Here is a 23,070-nt window from a genome sequence, read left to right as displayed (position 1 = left end):
TGCGTTGGTGGCATCTGGGGCCCACAAAAAGGGGCGGGGGGGGTCAGGCACTACTAGTCCGTGGCAGGATTAGCTGTTAAGTTGATGGACGGTGATGCTGGGGGAGGTGTGGAAATGGCACGAAAGGTATTTCTCCCTCTCCCCTCCCCCTTCGCAGCGAAGCTCCCGTCTGCAGCTGGACACGCCCTTGACCCCTTGTCCCGCTCCCCAGCTCCGCCTCCTCCCCCTTTACGTACGAGGGCTCAGGTGTGCGGCTGGCGCCAGCTCTCACCCCCCCCCCCGGCCTCCTCCTCCCTTTGTCTAGGAGCTTGTGCCAGGCCGCCTCCTTAAATGGGCCGCACCCTGCTCTGATCTCCACCCCCCTCCCCGGGCTGCCGCCCCACCCCGCCCGCTGAGCTGCATGGCCCCCGGCCGCTTTCTCTCTCCCCGCCCCCATCACCTTCCCCTCCGCCCGCAGGGCTCAGCCTGGCGGCTACTTGCCTGGAGCCCCCCGCCCCCGTTGCAGGTGGGGTCTCCCCGGCGCCCGCTCTCCCCTGCAGGTGCGCGGGGGGGGGGGGGGGCGCCAGATACAACCCCAGACGCCTTTCAGCTCAGCCACGTGCTCTCCCCCCGCCCCAAATCCCGTTTTCATTGGCTGCCGGCGTTCGGTGGGCGGGGTCAGCCGCGGGAGCCGGCAATATAGCGCGCCGCTGCGCCCTGGGCGCTAGCCGAGCGCATGTCCCCGGCCGGCGCGGTTCTGTGAGCGGCCCCTCGCTGTGCCCGGGAGCCGGCGGCCCGTCTGCGTCCCACCCTCCCGCCTGCAAAGCAGCCGCTGCCGGGGCGTGCGCGGGAACCCGCTGGCAGGGCAGCCCCCGCTCCGCTCCGCTCCGAGGGGGCGAGTAGGATTTTCTCGTGTCGCCCCTGCGCCCAGGCGGGGCCGCTCCCTCCCCCATGGCTCGCGGCAAGGCGAAGGAAGGCGATGGCAACTGGAAGAAATTCATCTGGAACTCGGAGAAGAAGGAGTTTCTGGGCAGGACCGGCGGCAGCTGGTGTAAGTGCGTCCCTGGCCCCGTCTCCGTGCGCGCCAGCCCCTGCCGCAGCCCCCCGCACCCACTGCGGGCTGCGCCTGGAGGGAGGCTGCGTCCCCTGCTCCCGGCAAAGGCTCGCGCGGACCCGCAACAACTCGAGCTAGAAAGGTGGGGGCGGGGGCAAGGAATTGGTTCCCTGGTTCATTGTAATCGGTTTAGCGCAAAGTGGAGACAGTCCCCCTCGCATCAGGATTAAAAAATACCCCCCGAGCTTTCTTCGCTGGTCTTACATGCTGCTTCGGTGGCGGTGATTTGAAACACCCCCCCACCCCCACCCCCGACTTGCTTACGCTGGTGTGGATTTAATTTGTGGTTCCTTACGGTGTTGCGTGGAGCGGTTCGCTGATTTTGGGGCGGCTGGTTCCCTTCCTGGAGGGGATGCGGTATCGCCTGGGGAGATGAAGTGCGTATTGTTCCGGGCGGAAAGCGGTTGTGTGGTGTCTGAGCTCAGAGGAGGAACCTTGTCTCGTCTTTGGGGCTTGCCCGTACCCCGTTGCCCAGCCTGTTGGCTAGATTTGTCAGCGATGCTTGAAATCTGAAAGGCCGAGCTCCTTCCCTGCAGGAGAGAGCTGCTTTGGTGTCTTTTTTTCCCTGCAAAAGGTCATGCTGAAGGGCACTGATGTAGTTAAATCTGAGTCGTGACTGCGGTAGGGATGGGGTGGGCGGCTGTGTGCGCGGGGGCGAACAACCCTACACGTACCTCTCGCTGTTTCCCACCATCCTCCTCTGCATCAGACCCTTTGTAGGGGAGCCAATGCGGCTGGCATGGTGTCTTTGGAGGAGGGCGAATTGTGGAGAAAGCCAGGCAAAGGGCCTCTGTTTAGAGGTGTTACAGGGATGCCCTCTGAAACTGGTGTAGAGGCTTTTGTGTTACAAAGAGAGACCCCCGCCCCCGGAATCCAGCAAGCTCGGTGGGGCTGCATGGCTGGGGAAGCAAAGGGTTAATAATGCATCAGAGCTCAAGGTTAGTCAAGGTGACACCTGAAAGCAGGAGGTAACCGGAGGCACTGGGCTCTCTGGGCAAGGCCATCCGGTGGTAGGACATTAGGGTTTGGTTTTCCTGGATGTGTGGATGGTCCTCTTGGGTTTTATTTGTTTCCCTCCCGGTCTTCATTTGGAGGAATAACTGGCCTGAGCTCCGGGGGAGAGAGGAAAGGGCTGGGTGGGGAGGAAGCAGGGGAGACTCAGGAATGAGCAAGTCCTTGAAACCAGTCTCCTAGCAACTAAATGTAACTTGAGTGAGACCATGAGGTGCACAATGGCTCTATAGCTGCCTCCTTCCCTTCTCCCTGGTGTGCTTCTTCCCACTCTGAAGTCAGAGGCAAGAAGGACCCCCTCTTCTAGGTGCATCACAGCCTGCAGTGCACTAACCAGATAGATACAAGGGGCATTGTGAAGATAGGGCATCACTTCCCAGTTTTTCCCCTCTCCCATCTTTTTGGCTTCTCTCTCCCCCTCTCTCTGTTCTCTATAAAGTACAGCCATATCTGTTTGCTTTGGAGTCTAATAGTCTGCAAGCTCTAGTTCATTTTGAGTTGACCCTGGGGGAAAGCAGCTCCAGTTCTGTACAATAAAACAAACACAAAATACGCAGTGATCTATAATTTGAGAAATGGTGTCTCTGGTTCCAGCTTGACCTAGCATGTGGCTGTTAGTCACATTGTTTGTTTCTTCTCCCCCACCTCCCAGTTAAAGTTATAAAAAGATACTATTAAAATATTTCAGTTCGCTGATTTTTTTTTTCTTTCTTTTTCCTTTTAATCAACCAAGTTTCAAGGATGGCCGTGACGCCTCTTTTTGTCTTAAACAAGGAATGCATCTCTCAGTGCTGAAGCGCTAGGCATGGTTGTCCTTCGGGAGAGGGCATTTTGCCCTTGGGCTCATCTTTACCTAGCTGGGTTTTAACCAACAAACATGAGTTCTGTTTATGAATTGTGAAACTGTAGAATTGGAAAGACTTTTTTTTTATAAATCTTTTCCTTCTTCCTTTTTTGGGGAGTGGGGTGGGTGATTAAAGGAAGCTGAGTTTACATCAGAACTTGGGAAACAAATGTGAAGAAGTATTGTGTATAATGTACTGATTACATATTGTACTATTACAAATAGTACTTGGAAAGTTGTCTATTTATATATGAATTTTAAAAGCCTTAGTCAGACGTCCACTTGCTGCCAACCAAAGCTGGCCTGCCACCCTCATTGTTGAAGTCAGCCCCTGTTGACTGATCAACCGGATGTGGAGTTGCCATCTTCAGATTTGGCAGGCAGAAGCATTAGGACACACTATAGGAGGCTCTCACTATATATTTGTGTGAGCAGAGAATTTAAATACATCAACTGTTGGTGTTTTTTTTTTTTTTTAGCACCATGAATCTGTGTGGAGCTTCACAGGTGTGTAGAATGTGGTCCCTGCCACAAAGAACTTGTGCCTAAATATCTAGGTCTAGATCCCCATTGGTGTAGCTCCTTTAAAGTCAGCCAAAGCTCTGACAACTGTACATTAGCTGAGAGTCTCTGGGCTAGGTATTACACACCAACTTGTAGCAGGCACCTGTTTCTCACAGTGAGCCCTTGTGCTTTGTTGGTGGATTTGCTGGATATTTTCTATAACCCAGGCTGTGTACCTTGTAGATGTCGGGTTCTTTTTTTTTTGTGCTGTATCTCCCAACCAGGATGTTCATTGCTACCTCCTGGTACTGCCCATTTGCTGTGATCAAAAAAAAAAAAAAAAAAAAAAGAATCAAAGGCAGCAAGCACATTGCAGACAGCAACCTTCTTGTTTGGTGTATTACAACAGCACCTCCTTTGACTGGTCTGGAAAAAATTTCCAAATCTCTTGTGACATCACAACCATTTGCCTAGAGCTGCCTGGATACCAAAGAGTATGATTAACTCTGAGAGTGCCAAAACATAGTGCTGCTGAGTTTAACTTCATGAACTTTCTGCTACCTCACCCCAGTGGGGAAAGAGAGAGTTTGAGGACAAGGCCAGCTATCTTAGTTTGTTGTTTGTCCCACCCCTTCCTGCTGCTCTCTCTTTAAGAGACTGAAAATAATTAAAACCAAGGAGAAGAGAATTGTATTTGAATTGGTCTGCTTTTCTGTGGTAATAGAGCACAGGAAGAAAGCTTTTTTCTCTTGCACTTTCTGTCCTTCCCTTCCCCCACATCTATTTTCACTCCAGATGGTTCAGAGGGCCTTTGTTTTAGGGCTTGTCCACACTGGCACTTTACAGCCCTGCAACTTTCTCACTGAGGTGTGGGGAAAAACACCCGGGGGGGGGGGGGCCCTGCCCAGCACTGCAAATTTCAGTGCTGTAAAGTGGCAGGGTAGACTGTGCACTGGAGCAGCTGGTAGCTATTCCCCTCATGGAGATGGGTTTCTTATACTGCTGGGCCAGCACTATGCCTGACTACACAAGCCACAGTGATGCAACCTGGTTTAGTGATTTCAGATTAGGGCATTCTGAAGTCAGATACATCTCTTCTCAAATCTGTTGCCTCTAATTCTAGTTCACTTGCTTGTGCTTGTTACTGTTCCCTTGATTAGCATATAAGTTGCTTTGCTTGGCATGGGTTGGTTTATCCTTCCTGTAGGCTGCCTGGTGATGCCTAGTACCGCATGTTACTATGCAGTTAATCATCTGAGATAATCCTTGTAAACCAGTAACTGATATCCAGATTCTGAGTAGTGTTGTGTTCCTTTTTATTTTCTTGTGTGGTTATTCCAGTCCCCTCTTTCCTTTTAGATCAAAAATCTGGTTATATAATTGGCTGCTTCAGCTGGATGATCTGGTAATGCCGTGTAGTTTTTCTTTATATAGGAATTGTCAAACTACAGTAATACAGGTGGCTTTCAGCACCTGGAATCAACTAGACAATAGCCAAGATGAAGCCTAATTTTGTTCCTAGCAAGGTCTCATTAACTTTCATGTGTGGGATTAGGTCCACAGTTGAAGATTGGGGTTGTCAAAGGATCCTAAAAGAATTAGACACCCAGCTCCTAGTGGAATTCAGTTGGATTTGAACTGCTAATTCATTTGGAATTTCCAGCTCCAAGGCTCAATACTAGTGAATGGGTGTTGTGAAAGTGCTAAGCATCCTAAGGACAGGCACTTTAATGATGTCCTTTACTACCAAGCAGGCTTGCTTTACTGAAAATCAGTCCCTTATAATGCAGCACAGAGTGATATTTCCTGGTGGATCCAGTAACAAGTCACAAGTTTTAACCTTTGTGTGTTTTTTTTTAAATGAAAAAGTTGGCTCATAGTATTTAATGTGTTAGAATGTGATGTGACTAAAATCAGAAAATTGCTTTGTTTGTACAGTGCCTAGCGCAGTAGGGTCCCAGTCCATGACCAGGACATCCAGACACTACTGTGATACAGATAACCGTCTGCCACTTCCTAGCTGTTGTAACCAAGATCCCTAGCTCAGTCCTCTTGGGCAATTTCAGTGTCACACTTAAGCATGCTGGGTTTTCCTTCAGCGGTAGAAAAGGATGAAGTTTTGTGCTGAAACATGGCTGCGTCAAGGGCTTGATTATTTCTCTGTTCTCTTGCAGTTAAGATCCTTCTCTTCTACCTGATCTTCTATGGCTGCCTGGCAGGCATATTCATTGGGACCATTCAAGTGATGTTGCTCACTATCAGTGAATTTGAACCCAAATATCGGGATCGAGTGGCACCCCCAGGTAACTTAAATAACAAGCCCATGCCTGACTGCAAACCATTTCAAGAACAATCATTTTATTACTCACCTGGGAGTGATGATGGAATAGCATTCCATCGTGCTTCTAAAACGGGATTGGTGCCTTATCATGAATATCTGTCAAGCATGTTTAAAAGTTGTGGGTATGGTCTCAACCTATGTTTACAGCATCGTTTTTTTGCCGTTGAGTCTTAATGAGAATTAAATGTTGCATCAGCTAGAACATTTTCTGAAGTGAGAGATCTACATGTGCATAATTGGTTTTATATTAAAACCAATTAATGGAATGTGGTTTAGATGTTGCAGTAGGTAAGTGGGTGGAGTGAGGCTGTCAGGACTCTGCCACCTGATATGGACAATTTTCTCCACCTTTGTCTCTTGTTTAACTCTCTTCTGTGAAATGAGGGAAATAATACCAATATCTGAGGGTTTAAGACCCTTCTATAACTAATGCTTATAGTGTCTTGGAAATTTGGGGGAGGAAAAGGGTGGGGGTGTGTGTGTGTGTGAGACACATACATGCATTTGGAGTTGTCTTGTTTGAATGAATGGTAGCAAATGAACAGCCTGTCCGTACTGGATGAAATACAGCAGCAGTGTAAAGAGAGAGATCGATTGGGCAGCATCTCTGAACAGTCTGCATGAAGTAAAAGCAGAGAGAATGCCTTGGCAATGCAGCAGATTCCTCTCTTTGTCATATCCAGTCTATTATGCTGCCTGGCTCTTGCTAAAAGTCAGTGACTGGTAGGCCATGAAGAGTGTAGGGGGAGGAGTCTTGCAACTGCTGCTTTCCCACATTACAAATGACCTTGAGGCTGCTTGGCATTGGGGATGGTAACGATTTGTCTCTGTCTCTCACTGCTTGCTCTGAAAAACAGCTCAGAAGCTTTTAATAACAGTGGTATTTAAGTGACAATTGTGAGGCTGCTGGCAAGGCTCTGGTGTCAGAGCATGCTGCAGCCCCACCGGGGTTAGCAGTGCAGTAGTAAACTGTGTGGCTAAGCTATATTCTAGCTAAACAAGGACTATTATTCTATCCAAGGGGTACACGTAGCCCAGGTCTTCCAGGAGGTACTTCAACTCCTCTAGATATTTGCCTAGTTTTACAACAGGCTACCTAAAAAGCACTAGCAAAGTCAGTACAAACTACAACTTCATACAGACAGTGACTTGTTTATACTGCTCTATATACCGTACACTGTAATGTAAGTACAATATTTATATTCCAATTGATTTATTTTATAATTGTGTGGTAAAAATGAGTCAGCAATTTTGTAGTAATCATGTGCTGTGACACTTCTGTATTTTTATGTCTGATTTTTGTAAGGAAGTAGTGAGGTGAAACTTGGGGGTATGCAAGACAAATCAGACTCCTGAAAGGGGTACAGTAGTCTGGAAAGATTGAGCTACTGTTTTAGCCTATACAATATCACTCCACGCAAAAATCAAAAGGCAGATCTTCCAGAAAGCCTCACCACCAACATTTTAAAGGAAGTTGTTTCCAAAGGATGAAACTTGGAACAAACTGATGCTTCAGAAGGGGTAAATGCTGCCCGAGGTGCTGTAACATTGGCCTGAACCCATCTGGCTTTGACATCTGTAAGAGAGAACTAATTGCTCTGGTCAACATCAGCAGTACCTTTTTTTGGTAGGGCACCAGAGGGGAAAATGGATGGTATAGCATTAAGCATGGCTACTAGGATAATTAAGATAGAGTAGGCACTACGTACTGTATGCATAACTTTTGGTGGCGCAACCTGCTTTTAAAGAAGAAAAATGTTTGCCCCATGAAACTACATTACATGGAAAAATACAAGGTGGAGAAATGTTGATGTGCAGAGTTTGGTTTTTTTCAGGTTATGTCCATATTGACTTGCTGCATGGTCTGATATCACATGATCTACTTGTTGTAGCTAAACTTTTTTGTCAGTGTCTTCACTTTAATAGTAATTTTGGAGGTCTACCTCTGAGTTGAGATTGAGTTGAATTTTTTTCATAAAACCTTAATCTGTAGAGCATTGAGTAGTTTTTTAAAAATGTTGACTGGATGTTGCACAAATTGACCTTCAAAAATAAAATAATTGGAAGGTGGATTGGTTTCAAGACACCATTTTAATGTGTCATTAAAAATAAATCTACTTTGATTCTATAAACACAAAGGTTGCAGGCACTGATTTTTCTGAACATTTGGGAATTTGAGCATGCAGACTAGACTCCCTGGGCATGCAGTGGGACCAGCATGGCAACGTTTTGCTTCACAGTCAAAATGAACTGTCCTCTAAATCTGTATTCCTTCCTTCCCATCCCCTACTATGGGTGTTCCAAGACTTTTAACCCAGTCAGTGCACTAGTGTCAAAGCCCCTGAATTTGGGGCAAACATCCTTCTGGCTCTTGGAACCAGTTGATATTTGCTCTTCCTTGACTGGACAGTAGAGGTCACTTGCACATTAATAGGGAGTGAATGTACTTATACCTGAAGCCTTTCCATCCTCATGCAAGCCCAGAAATAAAGTGTAGCTCTCGGCCTCAGACCTATCATACCATGGTGCAGTAGCCACTAGTTTGGCCTCTGAATATACCTTTTCAGTTATGGAAGTGAGAGTTTCTCACATCAGCTTTCAAAATGGCCATGAAAGCTGACCAGCCCAGGCACAAAATCTCACTGGATCTTCTCACAGTGATGATGAATAAAATGTACTCCTGTCAAACAGGAAAATGGACAAGTAGAATTTTGTGTATTCGAGAGAGGGAGAATAGACAACATAAATTGCCTCTCACTGGAACCACTGTAGACTATTGGCTACATAAAATACAAATCAATATGTGAACGGCATGTGCCCAGCAGGTTTTATGGTATATGTGGGGGGAGTGGTGCCAACTTAACTATTAAATGTACTGGTAATCCAGGAATGACAGGGTTACAGGACTGGGAGCTAGAAAAACTAGACTTCTGTCGCAGTCTCTGGCTGTGACTCCTTGGGCAAATCACTTAACCCCTTTGTGCCATTTTGCAGATTAGGGAGGGGAGAATAAAGCTTGTCCTTCTAAAGCACTTAAGATCTTCAGAAGAAAATGCTATATAAATGTTGTGCATTAGCCTCATTGCTCTGTAAAAATGCTATTATGAAATGAGAAGTCATGCTGCCATTTACTGGGTGATACTGATTTGGGTATAGCTCCATTTCTTTACCAGATGGCATTAATATGCTAATTACTGCATGCATTTAACACAACAGGGCTATTATGCTCACTTGAAGGCTAAAGAACAATTTTGTACCTTTCCATCAAATACTGCTTTTCTAGAGGGTTGTGGTGGAATCAAAGGCATTCGGATATCCCAACACTGCAACTACAGCAAACGCTGATTAAAAGTACAAGAAGAAAAATGTCTGGAATTCTAAGCCCTACTTAAGTGCAGTATTTGGTTAAAAAATTTAGATACCTGTGTGATGGAATCGAAGGTTTTGTCTTACTACTCAGTGTAGAACGTTGTAAAAACGTTTTAAGATGTTTTTAAAAAGTATATGGTAGAGTTTAGGCATAGAAGTTTCTGGTGATCAGGGAATAGAGTACAGATTATCGAGGGGGTGCAAAGTTTGGTTTAAGATCGGATGGTGTAAAGAATACATAATCTGCAATAGTCCTGATTGGGGGTAAAAGGTTAACGAGTCAAAGTACAGACACTGAGATAGGAGGGTATGTTGTTCATATGATGGCTATGTTTGAGTGTGGAATATGAGTGGATATGATGATGAGGATTGATTGACCCTCACTTGGTGAGATTTAACGTTCAGTGAGTTTATGGTTCCGGTTCATATGGTCCAACAGGAAAAAGTCTTTTGGTCATTGAGATTCTATCTGCCAGCTGGGGTATGACCCAGCATTGTACCTGCTGCTTGGTCTGCCTCTACTATAAAAATATCCTCAATTAGGCTGTGTATTTCTGTTCTTGCTGTTTGATCTTGGCTACTGGGGTTGGGGGGGAGGGGAGCCACTCCACACCTCACAGAGAAAAGACCCTCTTCAGAAACTGGCAGAAAGGACTCTTCTGTCCGATCATAGTGTTTAAAAATGGCTCCTGCCCCTTTAAATGGCTTCCTCCTGTGCCTGTGAGGTTGTGTAATGGAAAAGGCTGTTCTGGTCCATAAGTGAGCCAATCAGTCACTAGCTTCCATAGCAGCAGTAAATGAAATAGAGGTCAGTGTATTTTAGCTGGTGAGTCTGCAACTGTCCTGGGGACAACTCTCGGCAGGAGGCAAATAACATTTTCTCCCTCTGCCTCTCACTTCTTAAGAGTGGAATCCGTGAAGCCCAAACTGCAGAGGGCACCTGGTCACTCAGCCATGCAGATACCATTATATGTTGAGAAAGTGCACACATTTTCCTCAGAGGGGGTGGCTAGAAGACTCGAGTGACACTAGCACCTCAAGGTTTTAAATTTAGTTCCATCTTGGTGTGGGTTTTTTTAAGCTTACTAAACTAACAGGACCTTGAGGGTAGTAGCTTGCTCAGAATGACTGTAGGAATGTGTTGTGAATCTGTGTATGCCACATCCATCTGCACTTAAAAATGTGCTCTCTAAACCCAGGATTGTCTTTAACTGGAAATAACACGGTATTATGAAGTAACACTACTTACAGCCAAAGTTCCTCATTTTAAAGCCTTATTTCCCAACTACAGCATTTCCTTCTTCAGTTTTTCTGCAGAGGAAAGGCCAGCACTTTAAACATGCTGCTTTTCTTCCTTTAATTTTGCTTCCCATCCCAGGTAAGTACACTGCTCTCTTACAGGGATGTTCATGAGGGCTGGACTGCTGGCCATGCTGCCTTCTCTTTAAGAGGATTGAAGTATTTATTTTGTGTGGTTGTAGATTTGCAAAACGTAGCGGGATGGCACGTAAAGTGGGAAATGGTAAGTCTTAAGTTTGGGCCTCAACATTGTGTCAGTAACATGGGTAAGATGGGGAAGGGGAAAACCAGTGACTTAAATAATTCTCACATTATCCCTGTGAAATTAACAGTAGTATTCCTATTCCTCAGATAGGTAAAATGAGGCACGAGAGAGATTAAGGTCCCAAGTGACAAAAGCACATAAGCTAGCTTGGGGGGAGGTGGGGTCTGGCCCAGACACTCCCCTCTTCCCCCCACCCCCGCAGAGCCCAGGGATCCAGAGGGAGAAATAGCCTGATGCTTGGTCCCAGGCTTGCATGGGGTGTTCTTTGTGCCACTGTCTCCTTCCTTCAGGGTGTGCTGGAAACTAGAGCTGCTGGGAACCCTGCAGTTCCTCCCCCAGCCTTGTCTTCTGTTTGTGAACTGAGCTCTTCTGGCCCCTATTGGTAGCCAATATCTCTGCAGCCCACTTCTGTGGAGGGGGAAAAGGGAAATTCTCTGCACACATTAATTTCTGCAAAATTCTGCGTTGTGCAGTGGTGCAGAATTCCCCCAGGAGTAAAAATGTGCTTACGTGCTTTGCTGAACTGGGGCCTAAGTGACTGGGACCATGGGATGAGCCAGTAGGAATAATTTCTGGTCTCTCATCCCATCCTCCCTAGTGTACTAGCCACTAGGTGCCCATTAATATTGGAAGTTGGACAGAAGAGCCAATGGTGTCTTTTTGATGTAGGGCAGCAGCTCTCAACTTTTCCAGATTACTTGTTCCCGTTTCAGGAGTCTGATTTGTCTTGTGTACCAAACGTAAAAACCACTTGCTTACAAAATCCGACAGAAGTGTCATAGCACACTGTGTGACTGAAAAATTGCTTACCTTTATTTTTGCTATATAATTATAAAAATAAATTTGGAATATAATATTGTGCTTACATTTCAGTGTACAGTATATAGCACAGTATAAACAAGTCATTGTCTGTATGAAATTTGAGTTTGTACTGACTTCACTAGTTCTTTTTCTGTAGCTTGTTGTAAAACTAAGGAAATAGCTAGACAAGTTGATGTACCCCCGGAAGACCTCTGTGTACCCCTGGTTGAGAACCACTGATGTAGGGCTTATAGGCTGCCCAATCTCATTCTCTTGGGGATTCTTCAGTGTGGGTGATCAACAATGAAACACATACAACCATTTTTCTTGTGTGTGGGTGTCTTGTGGTCAAAAGTGAGCTCAAATGGTGGGCTTGACTGACCACTAGCATGCAGCTACATTGTCATCCCTTTGTTCAGTGGCTTTAGCTTCATATTGGGTGGAGGGGTTTTGTGTTGTCTTCTCTTTTCTCTCTTTTCCTTTCCTTCAGCAGATGTACAAAAGGGGGGCAGGACTTTGCTGTGAGTCATGTGCCCTAAATAAAGTACATGGCTTAAATTGTCTAATGACAGACTGTAGTGTGTACTTTACAGCTTCTATACAAAGGCATTTCACAATATTCTGCTATTCTTCATGTGTTCTCAGTTCCCTGGGTGGGGGGAGAAAGGGGGTGTGACTTTCTACAAGCTTAAATCTGAGAAACTAATGGTGTTGCCTGAAGCCCACATACAGAAGACCACCTTAAATAACTAGTGTTAACATTCACCAGCTGACAAGGAGGAGGACTGGGAAGGAGGGGGTTAAAAGCTACTTGCTATCGCACACTATATTTAGCAGTGAGGGTTTTGTGTGGATAGCAAAGTTAAAGGTTCCTAGAAAACAAATGATTGTCAGACTCTTGTAGAAACAATTGTAATTTTGATAGGATTTAATTTTGTTAGTGGGGAAGGTAATTTAGTTCTCAATTTGCAACAAAACCCAGACCAGGGAAAAATATATGAAAGGGAGAACTAAGAGAAGGTTCGAACTGTTTCCTGAAATAAAACTTGAAACCATGAGCTCTACTGATTGGCTGTCTAGCTATCTTTTGGCTGCTGGGGACTGCCCTCAGGGAAACAAAGCAAATCTTTGTCTTCTAGGTTACAAATTCCAACTTGGGGGGGGGGTGCGAAGAGGAGGAATGGGGGACCCTAAGCAGCAGTATTTAATTGCCTTTGAAAGACCTGATAGAATTGTGAGCCCATGTAGGCAGCTGAGTAGCTTCAGCCTGCACTGGAAGAAATTGTTGTTGTTGGCAAAACAATTGTTTGAAAGTTGTCAAAGCTGATGCCACTCGGCTGCTATGCTGTGCTTGCTAAAGCAAAGGCAACAGACTGAATGCAACCAGGACCCCTAATGATCACACAGTTTGCAGCAGAGGCCACCGCAAAAGCAGCATGAACTCTAGTTCCCATTATTTTAAACTTCAGCATTAGTCACGCATCAAGGCATTCAATTAAAATGTGACCTGGACCTCATGCGAGTGCAACTATTTATTAGTTTTTTGTAATGACTAAGGGAATGCTTTTCCCTTTGACTGTACGGGTAACTTCCATATATTAATTCTGTCTGCTCCCCACCCCCCAAATATCCTTGCCCCTTGGGTAATAGAGTAGAGCTGGTTATGGAATCCAGAATTCTAGCCCCCAAGGCAGTGTTCTAACCAGGAGATGATTTTCCCATTTACCCCATTCAGCGAAATTGTCTCTTTGGTCAGACACATCAGCGCTGTTTCTGTGCACAAAGCCCAGAAGAGACGAGTAAGGGGGAAAGCACGATGCTTTCTAGAGAGCACAGATAACGATTTGACTGTTCTCTGAGCTCACAACATGAGTACATTTTCACTTGGTGGCTAGCCTAGTAATTCCTGCACAGCATAGGGGGGAGATGGAGGGAGGTGAGGGTTAATAAAGTGCAGAGGCCACATGGGACTGGAGAAGTGTTCTGGATGCTTGGCTGATGTCTGCCCTCTGATCCTACACTATGTGATCTTAGTGATGTTGCTGGGATCACAGCAGCCTTGCAGTGTGGCATAACCTAACTTCCAACTCAAGTGCTACAGTAGCACAGCTGGAGCCCTGTGGCTACAGCGCTACAATGTTGTTGCTTCTGTTAACCTGGCTGCCTCTGCACTGGGGGTTGGTTCAACCTAACCTTAGTAGCTGGGGTGCAGAAACTTCAAAGCCCTCAGTGACATAGCCAGGTTGATCTTATTTTTAAGTGTAAACCAATGCTTAGTAGTGAAACATTACCATTTAAGGCTTGTAAAAATAAAATTTCTACTTAACCAAAGAATGGAACCTTATCTGGTACAGATTTTCCTTCTGTGTGCCATCGTTCACCATGGGAGGGAGATTTTGTCCTGATGTCAAAATAGATCTTCCCAGTTTGGTTTAATTCAAGGCTGCAGTCCACATCTCTCTTCATGAATTAGGAGTGTGCCAGGGAAGTGTGAAGCATTTTGAGCTGAGGTTTGAGAGCAGTTACACTGAGACCACTTTTTCTTGCTAGATGTGAGGATGATGATCAATCTTCTTTGTTCTACCTCTCCTTCTGGGCCAGTTTCCAAAGGCTGTAACCCAAAAGCCAAGTGTGCATGTTTTTGAAAATGTGCCCAACTATCTCCAGTCTTAGGAGCTGTTCTTGAAGGGCAGAAACAGAGTAGTGGGTTCTTCAGTTCCCTCAGGTAGTGTCTGATTGACCCATGTCTCTGTTAGCATAAAGGCACCCCCAAATCACTAGTTGCTTCTGAAAAATCTTGGCTTTGGACTGCTAGCCCTACCCACTAACCTGCCTTGTTTCCTAAGTGTGTGATTTTTCTTAGAAACCTCACCGTCTTCCAAGCCTTGAATTGTTCTATCTGCTGGAGCATTGTAACTATTAAATAAAATTCTCAAAAGCACCTAAATGACACTGAAACACAGTCGGACTTTGACTCCTAGCTCATTTAGGTGCTTTTGAGAACTTTACCTCATGTCTAGAATCCACTGGAGGTATCTCAGCGCCTAGGACAACTCTGCTCCTCGCTGCCTTAGGGCCAGTTCAGGAAAGCATGGAAGCACATGCTTAATTTGAATGCTTTCCTGAGTAGGCTTGTTTGGGAGGTGTCTTGAGCCAGCATGCTTGGGCCCTGCACCAGCTGCTTTTGTTCGGCTGTACGCTAACCCACATCAGACTGCTTCCAGCCTCCATCTTGTACAATTGACCCAGGTCTGGGCTGGATTAGAGCATACACAACTGGTGGGGAAGTAACCGTGCCAGATACAAATGAAGTCTTAGTCCAGTAGGATGTGTACTGCATGTTGGAATGTTGAGAGTATATTTAAAAAAAAAAAAACAAAAACCCAAACTTGTGCAGTGACCCAAAACACTGCCCTTGCCACTAATGTGGGGACAGTGTTTTGGGCCATAATTGGAAGCAATGACTGAGCTGTAGCTTAAGCACATCACCTCCAAGTGAGCTAAAATCCAGGAACTTAAGCGTGTGCGTGTGTTGGCTGTACAGACTCTGAAATCTGAGTCCTGTGTCTGTTTCTAGAAGAACAGACTGTTTCATGCATTATACATGTTGTCCTGAAATCGTGTGACTTTTGGGTGTGTTAATCTATATTCTCTCCCCCCCCCCCTTTCTTCTTGCCCTTTTAGGACTGACCGTAATCCCCCAAGTACTAAAGACAGAAGTTTCCTTTAGTATTTCTGATCCTAAAACTTACGAAGAATATGTGGCGGGCCTTAACGGATTCTTGAAGAACTACAACAGCAGTCAACAAACCGATGAGATGATATTTGACGATTGCCTTGGTAAGCAGACTCCTGGATATGAAGTTCTGTTCTCACATAACTGGAGGCTGTATTAGCCACCCCTCTTCTAACTACATCCATCAAGAATAGAGATGATACTGGCCATTGTTGATGGTTTTGGTATAAGCCCGTAGAGCATCTGTTTCATCGCGACTAACAGCATGATGGTTAGCTTTAGACTCAGGTTAATTAGCTGGTCCTGAAGTGGCTCATGACTGTCTGTTGTCCAAGTAGAATGCATTCTACAGTGAACTTCGCTGTCCAAGTCTGACAAGCTTCTGGGTGGGATTGTGAAAAGCGCTGAGCATTGGCCTTCCTCTGCTCCCGTCAGAGACAATAGGGGGTTTTACTGTTGTCTTCAGTAGGAGCAGAGTTAAACCAGTGCTGAGCAAACTTGACAGTTCCACCCTAAGTGCCCAAATCAAGTTAAGAATTCAAATCCTTGTCTCCAAAAGCTGTTAGTATGGGGCACTGTCCCTTCCCATGGCCCCTGGGGTGTAATAACGGACTACAGATGCACTGAAAGCGCTGTTGAATTTCTTTGGAGAAGGAAAGGCAGTCCACATGGTCTGAAGGAAAATCTGTATTCAAAGCATTTCTTCTAGACTTGCTCCTTCTCCTCTGCTCCAACAGCCAGACGAGAAGAGGAGAGGTCGTTACTCGGAAGCCATTTAAATCACAACACCAGCTGAATATTTTTCTCCTAAGTAGAGATAGTGTGTGGGCTGCTCTGGATCTGGACCCAAACCAGATCACTGGGCTCAGATGCATAGAAAGTAACACTAGCCTGCGTATATTTGTTTCTGTAAGTCCAAAGGCCTAAAACTCCAGTCATTGTCTTTCCATTGACATAAATGGAACAGGTGTCAAATGATCAACAGATGGTCAGTAAGTTTGTTTTTAAAGTGGGCTTGAAATGCTTGTAAGTTGTTTCAGATCCCCACCCTCCACCAGAACATCTCAATTACAGAACCCACATTTGTGTCCTTTGCAGTCTAATTTTAGGGGCCAGATCATGCAGCTAGTGTAAATCTACGTAGTTCCATGGACTTCAGTGGTATTATGCCAGTTTATACCTGCTGATCACCTCTCCCTCAGGTCCGAGTCAGAACGTTTTGAGCTTCCTTCCCTGCTGCAGTTGATGGTTTCAGCTAACACCTAAAGCATTGCTCTAAATGCATCTCCCTGTTCTGATTTTAAGTGTGATATCCAGTCTTGTAGAAGAGAGAGCCCTGACTTTTGGTCCTGACCACTTAGAGGCGACCCCCCCCCCCTTTTTTTTTTCCTCCTCCTAATGTAATTCTGCAAAGCACCTATAATGGACTGCGTGTAGTGTTGACTTGAAGGGAGATGCGTGTGTGTTGGAGGGAGAATACAGTTCTGACAATCTCTCCTGTGACCCAAAACATTACCAATAAAAATCAGAGAAGCAACCCCCACACACACTTCCATTTCAGGAAAAAAGGCCCCGTAGAAAACAGACTTGCAGTGATCAGTAGAGCACTTGTCACTGAATGGCTTGGTGCAGATCCATGAAGTCAGTCTGTAGAAGGTGGTGTCTGTCTCTGTTTTTTGATTACTACTAAACCTGAGAAAAGGGATTCCAATCCCAGGGAAATGCTCACAGGAGTGTTGTTTTTCTTCTCAAAGCTTTCAAATGTGAGTTCGTGCTGCATGTAAGTGTTTTGGTTTTTTGCCCCTCCCTCCTCTCCCCCTCTCAGAGAAACCTCATGACTACATAATCCGAGGAGCATTTAATAATGCCCAAGGTCAGAAGAAAGTCTGCAGGTTCAGACGTGAATGGCTGGAAAACTGTTCTGGAATACTTGATTCCAGCTATGGATACAAAGATGGAAAACCATGTATTGTTGTCAAGCTCAACAGAATTCTAGGCTTCAAACCAAAGGCAAGTGCTTCTTTTCCTATTAATTTGGGGGAAGTGATTTTTATAGCAGGAGCAGAGGACTGGTCTTGGAAAGTCCATTTACTCTGGACTCTTATCTGTAAAATGGGGATATTAATGTCTCGCTTGCAGGGTAGACATGAGGCTTAAGTAATTCCTAGAAGGTGCTGTAAGAGCCTTCAGTGCTAAGTGCTATGGAAGCACACTGTAAATCGAGTCTCTTGAGAACATCACCTTGGTTCAGGACTGCCAGTTGCCTTCCCTAGTTCAGCCACTCAAGTTCCAGGCTGACTCTCAGGGACTGTTCCTAGAAAGTAAACTCTCATGTCGGCTGTGCCACTCCTCCATTATGAGTGATACATATGCTTTTCCAGAATACCTTTAGGAGACTTGCTTTGCCCTTTGACCACAAGCATTTATTTTGGGGCGGGGGGGGGGGGTGTCAAAACAGATAAGTAGGAGTTAATAGAACAGAAGTGCTTCATATCTCTTTCCCTGGAAAGGGTTAACAAGAACAGTGACCCTGGCTGTCACCTGACCAGAGGACCAATCAGAGGACAGGATACTTTCAAATCTTGAGAGAGGGAAGTTTGTGTGTGTGCTGTTAGTTTTTTGCTTGTTGTTCACTCTGGGGGCTCAGAGGGATCAGACGTGCAACCAGGTTTCTCTCAAATCTCTCCGATACAGGCTCTTATAAGTTCAGAATAGTGAGTACTAGGTAGATAAAGCGAGTGAGGCTTATGGTTGTTTTCTTATTTTGCAAATGTGTATTTGGCTGAAAAGATTTTAATTTGTACTTGTATACTTAGGCTGGGAGGGTGTTCCCAGTGTCTATAGCTGAAAGACCCTGTACCTATTCCATTTTTTTTAAATGTACAAAGATAAACTGTAAAATTTTCTTTCTTTAATTAAAAGCTTTTCTTGTTTAAGAACCTAATTGTGTTTTTATTCTGGTGAGAGCCCAGGGGACTGGGTCTGGATTCACCAGGGAATTGGTGGGGAGAAAGGAGGGAAGGGGGAGAGAGAGGCTGATTTCTCTCTGTGCCAGGATTACTTTCTCTCAGGAAGAGTCTGGGAGGGGGAAAGAGAAGGAGGGAGGAAGGTGAATTGTCCTCTCTGTTTTGTGATTCAAGGAGTTTGAATCACAGTGATCTTCCAGGGTAACCCAGGGAGGGGAAGCCTGGGAGAGGCAACGGTGAGGGAAAGGGTTTACTTTCCTTGTGTTAAGATCCAGAGGGTCTGGGTCTTGGGGGTCCCTGGGCAAGGTTTTGTGGGGACCAGAGTGTACCAGGCACTGGAATTCCTGGTTGGTGGCAGTGCTACAGGTTCTAAGCTGGTAATTGAGCTTAGAGGAATTCATGCTGGTACCCCATCTTTTGGATGCTAAGGTTCAGAGTGGGGAATTATACCATGACGGGGGGAAGTGTTCTCTTGGGCTGTCAAGCCTTATCTTTTATTAAATTCACTAACAGGATGATTTTTTTTTTTTTTAGAAGTCCCCTGAACTGTATTTACTCTGCCCTGCTCAGGAAGTTGTCTGCAGAGCTTCTCTTGTTGGCAGATTCAGATTACTGCTGGTGAATTAGTGGCTTCCATGGCCACTTAACTTGCTGACAGTATTGACTGAAAATCATTGCCAACCTGAGCTGGCTTTGAAACTTTGACCTAGAAGCAAATCTGGTTCCTCTCAATGAATCTGCCAATAGTCCACCTCCCCCCCACCCCACCCCCTGGGACTTTGACACACAAGAATGGGGCCACTTGTTGGCACAGTTCTGAACTTCAGGAAGATGTGCTGGAAACTAATCAATGTGCGTGTTTTCAATGGAGTTAGTCTGAAGAGCAGAGATTGTCCAGTATGAAATGTAACACTTGCTTGTTCTGGGTTTCTTTTAGCCTCTACTAAATGACAGCCTCCCTCCTGAGGTGACGGGAAAATACAATCCCTATGTCCTCCCTGTTCATTGCTCTGCTAAGGTAAGTGGGAAAGCGTGTCCATGCCTTTTCTGACATGTGATCCAAACTTCCTCAAAAGCTAACTTGTAAATGTGCAATGAACTCTACCCATCAAAGGGCTGAGCAAGCCAAAACCATAACCTACACCATGCCAGTTTTGTATAAGCCGAGACTTAGGATTCTAAGCCATGGCTGTGGGAGGACACACATACATTCAGTGATGCTGTTTATTATCCAGGACCTTCTTTCTCTGGTCCCAGTTCTCCTCTTAGATTGGTGCAGATTGACTTTAAAAGGATATTTAAAAAAGTGAGCATGCTTCAATCCTGAGACAGGAGTCAAGTCTTGGTGCTCATTCACTCCTTGACCTTTCTGCTGACAAATAACACCCCACCCCCCATTCCTTTTGAGAAGGATATCTTCCCATTAGGAACAGGATTGAGGCAACTCATTTCACAAAAGTCAGTGAACAATTAATGACTGAATGGGGTCAATGACAACATCTCTGGAATGGGTGAACTAAAAATAAGTAAAACCTCTTTCCCTCCTCCCCCCCCCCCCCCACCAAATCCTTTCAGACATCTACTCCTCAAAAGCAAGGTCTCTTCCAAGTAATTCATTTACTCAAGCAGGAAATTTGTAGAGATTAATGCTAACTGAAAAAAGCAGATTATTTATTGTTCAATTTAAAATTTTTGGACAGAGGCCCAGCAAGCTTTGTCAATTCTGGGGCCAGTTCTAAGAAGGAATAATTGTTAGAATTCAGGATTTTCCCATACCCTGTGCTGTAGCTAACAATGAGTGGCCAGGGAACAATAATGCTGATCTTACCAAGCTGCTGGAAAACAATGGGAAGTTCTGTGGCGACATAATTTGTGTGTTTTTGTGGAACCTACTTCCTTAATCCATTGACATAATGTAGGATGATTTTCCTATTTACTTCTTAATTGCCCACATCCTACTACTGTGCACCTGTCCTCAGGGATCCTGAATCGCTTTGAATGAATGAAGATAACTTTATTGTACAGTCGAGCACAGAAGTCACATGGTGATGGCCAAGTATGGCTCAGATAATTAGGTTGAATGGGTATATAGGGGTGGGAATATTTACAATGGGGCTTGTCCAAATGATTTTTTTCTTTTCCTGTTTAGAAAGGGGAAAATGCTGACAAAATTGGCACTGTTGAATATTATGGGATGGGTGGCTATGCTGGCTTCCCTCTACAATATTATCCATACTACGGCAAGCTACTTCAGCCAAAATATCTCCAGCCTCTCATGGCAGTGCAGTTCACTAACCTGACCTATGACACAGAAGTGCGTGTGGAATGCAAGGTCTACGGTGAGAACATCGGTTACAGTGACAAAGACCGTTTTCAGGGACGTTTTGAAGTGAAATTTGACATAAAGAGCAGCTGATCATAAGCATGATTTTCTTTTCTCCCCTCCTAGCCATTTAAAAAGTAAAAAACAAACTTACTAGTCTTGAACAAACTGTCATACGTATGGGACCTACACATAATCTATATGCTTTACACTAGCTTTCTGCATTACTAGGTTAGAATGTAAACTTAAAAGTGTAGCAATAGTGACAAAATATTTATTCTACTGTAAATGACAAAAGAAAACAATTGAGCCTTGGGACATGTCCATTTTTACTGTAAATTATGATTCCATAACTGACTTGTAGTAAGCAGTGTTTCTGCCCCCCAAGTATTGCTGCCTTGTGTATTTTATTTAGTGTACAGTACTATAGGTACATACTCTGGTCATTTTTCAAGCCATGTATTGTATCTGTTTTCTACTTTCTGTGAGCAAAGATTTTGCTGCCTGAGGTGTAAATACTCAATGGGACTAGAACTGGCATGGTACTTAAATTTCTTTTTTCCTTTTAAAGATAAAGGCCCACCTGTGAGACTATTTAACAGCACTCCATAGATCCTTTTTATTTTCCTGTGGTGTAAGGTATTTTATTAGAGAGGTGGCAGGGGAAACTAATTTGAGTTTATGAATAAATAAAAAAAGGTGATTGTGTTCTGTGCTCTGTAGTGAATGCGCTCTTTCCACCCTCATCCTCCAGTATGTTGTGTGAGACCTGAGTCAGGCTATCCCTACCACTGATAATTTTTTGCTTTGTGTATAGTTTTTTTTTTTTTTTTTCTGCTGGCAGCATCACACTGTGTGGTGCTAATGTCTTTTACTGAATGTTTTAACCATTTTCATGGTGGAAGATTTTATATTTATGCAGTTGTACAATTTTATTTTTCTGCAAGAAAGTGTAATGTATGGAAAAAAACCAAAGTCACTTGTTTGAAAATAAATCTTTATTTTAAACTTTATAAAAAGCAATGCAGTACCCTATAGGATGGTGTTAAATGTTGTCTAAAGTGCAAAACTCATGTTCTAACATATGTAATAAACAGCCAGGAGCACAGTGCTCTTGCTCTTGTATTTCAGTCAGGTTAAAACATTGGACAATAAATTAATGAACACATCATTGCGCCTTGTCTGTCTTTTTCCTTTAGAACTGGAGATAGGTCCATGTTCTACTGTCAGTTGTCCAGAATCTTGAAGAAGTACTGGACCTGTAAAAGACATATTACAGTGCGTCTTCTAGGTTGTTAACTATTGCAAAGTGAATACAGCTGAACAACAAAGCAACTGTGTGTCACAATGTAGTGGTCACACTAGAATCTGGCTGTCAGGGGTGGGCTCAAGAGTTCCTGCAGTTAGCACTTTTATAGAAGAGTACCTCATGGTTTCTAGCTGTATGTACTCTTATTTTTACTGTTGCTGGGACTTATGGACAGATCAGACTTTGAATATCAACAGTTAATTGTCAATAAGTTAAAGCTTTAAAACCTAAATCAAAGCCAAGTTCTGAAGCAACACTTTTAAGTGTTGATATCATTTGACAATCTTAGCCTTCCAGGTCTATTTGTTTTACTTAGAGGAGCTCAGTGCCATCTTTAAGTTGCATTTCAAAGTGTAGGGGGAGCCTTCAGCTTCCTCTCTAACAAACAGGTCAAAAACCCTTGAGCTTAGGAAAGGCAAGGGTTGCTACATATCTTGGGTACATTGTGTTTTAGACAGTTAATACAGCAGCAGGAGTTGTGCACTAATCTACTTCTGAGAGGAGTAGCTGAAATGAAAATGTCATGCTTACTGACCAACACACCTGTACGCCAACTTTTGTTAATCTGTTGATGTCTCAAATGCCCTTCTAAAAATGTGGCTGAAATCTTCTGTTTAAAAGTTGGACGGCACTGGCTGCTTCAGCTACTCCGATCAGGGCTTCAGGTCAGATGCAAGAAGATGACAAACTGATTCACAAGTAATAACTGAGTTTAATGGGAATGTACTTCAATTTTGTATAAACAGAGGTTTCTGGTGCTTACAAAGACAGCAAGTAACTGAGTTATTCAGGGGTGTTCCCACTAATGAATGTCACTGTGACACATGGTAGTGGCAGTGATTTCGCCCCCCCACCCCCCTTTGGCAGGAGGTAGGGGGAAGAGAAGAAGCTGGCATGCATTAATTTTAAATGAGAATACATTGCCTATGGCTCCTTCCATATACAGCAGCAGTTTGAAGAAATGCACCCTAACTAGCACTACTTTTTTTTCTAGGGGGAGGGGGTGGCTCCTTAGATGCAGAGGTGAAAGAGTGGGTCTTGCTCACAACAGACATTTTTGTGAAGCCCCCCAGCTTGAGAACAAATAAATGCATGTCTTTCACTTGCTTTATGCACACCTCAGGCCCTGCTTGAAGCATCTTACTGTGGTAAAATCTGAGCTCATACCACAGGCCTAATTAGGCTTGCATGCCATTTTGCAATTCATGA

At 44.6% G+C, this 23,070-nt stretch overlaps 2 protein-coding genes across 5 annotated transcripts in view; one reads left to right on the top strand and one right to left on the bottom strand.

Moving 5' to 3' along the window:
* Positions 1-719: 719 nt before the first annotated feature.
* ATP1B1 (ATPase Na+/K+ transporting subunit beta 1) lies at positions 720-21,723 on the top strand. Its single transcript, XM_050961151.1, has 6 exons — positions 720-1,030; positions 5,627-5,755; positions 15,212-15,367; positions 17,089-17,273; positions 19,167-19,247; positions 20,379-21,723. Exons 1-6 carry the CDS (start codon positions 931-933, stop codon positions 20,643-20,645), a joined length of 918 nt encoding a protein of 305 aa, XP_050817108.1. The 5' UTR covers positions 720-930; the 3' UTR covers positions 20,646-21,723.
* Positions 21,533-23,070, bottom strand: part of NME7 (NME/NM23 family member 7) — a 190,729-nt gene continuing 189,191 nt past the window's right edge. For all 4 annotated transcript variants that reach the window (XM_050960370.1, XM_050960357.1, XM_050960364.1 and 1 more), the window contains one exon: positions 21,533-21,811. In XM_050960370.1, the coding sequence (XP_050816327.1) occupies positions 21,779-21,811 (33 nt within the window). In that variant the 3' untranslated portion in view covers positions 21,533-21,778. The remainder of the gene's footprint in view (positions 21,812-23,070) is intronic.

The sequence above is a fragment of the Gopherus flavomarginatus genome, chromosome 1, assembly GCF_025201925.1.
Source record: "Gopherus flavomarginatus isolate rGopFla2 chromosome 1, rGopFla2.mat.asm, whole genome shotgun sequence".
In the NCBI taxonomy this organism is placed as follows: Eukaryota; Metazoa; Chordata; order Testudines; family Testudinidae; genus Gopherus; species Gopherus flavomarginatus.
Note: the sequence above shows the minus strand (reverse complement) of the source record. Positions and strands in the feature narration are given on the sequence as shown.

Bases quoted from the DNA above. Each gene is read 5' to 3' on its own strand.
- ATP1B1 (XM_050961151.1), top strand. From the start codon at position 931: ATGGCTCGCGGCAAGGCGAAGGAAGGCGATGGCAACTGGAAGAAATTC. The intron at 15,368-17,088 runs GTAAGCAGACTC...TCCCCCTCTCAG, and splicing joins GATATTTGACGATTGCCTTG to AGAAACCTCATGACTACATA. The intron at 17,274-19,166 runs GCAAGTGCTTCT...GGTTTCTTTTAG, and splicing joins TTCTAGGCTTCAAACCAAAG to CCTCTACTAAATGACAGCCT.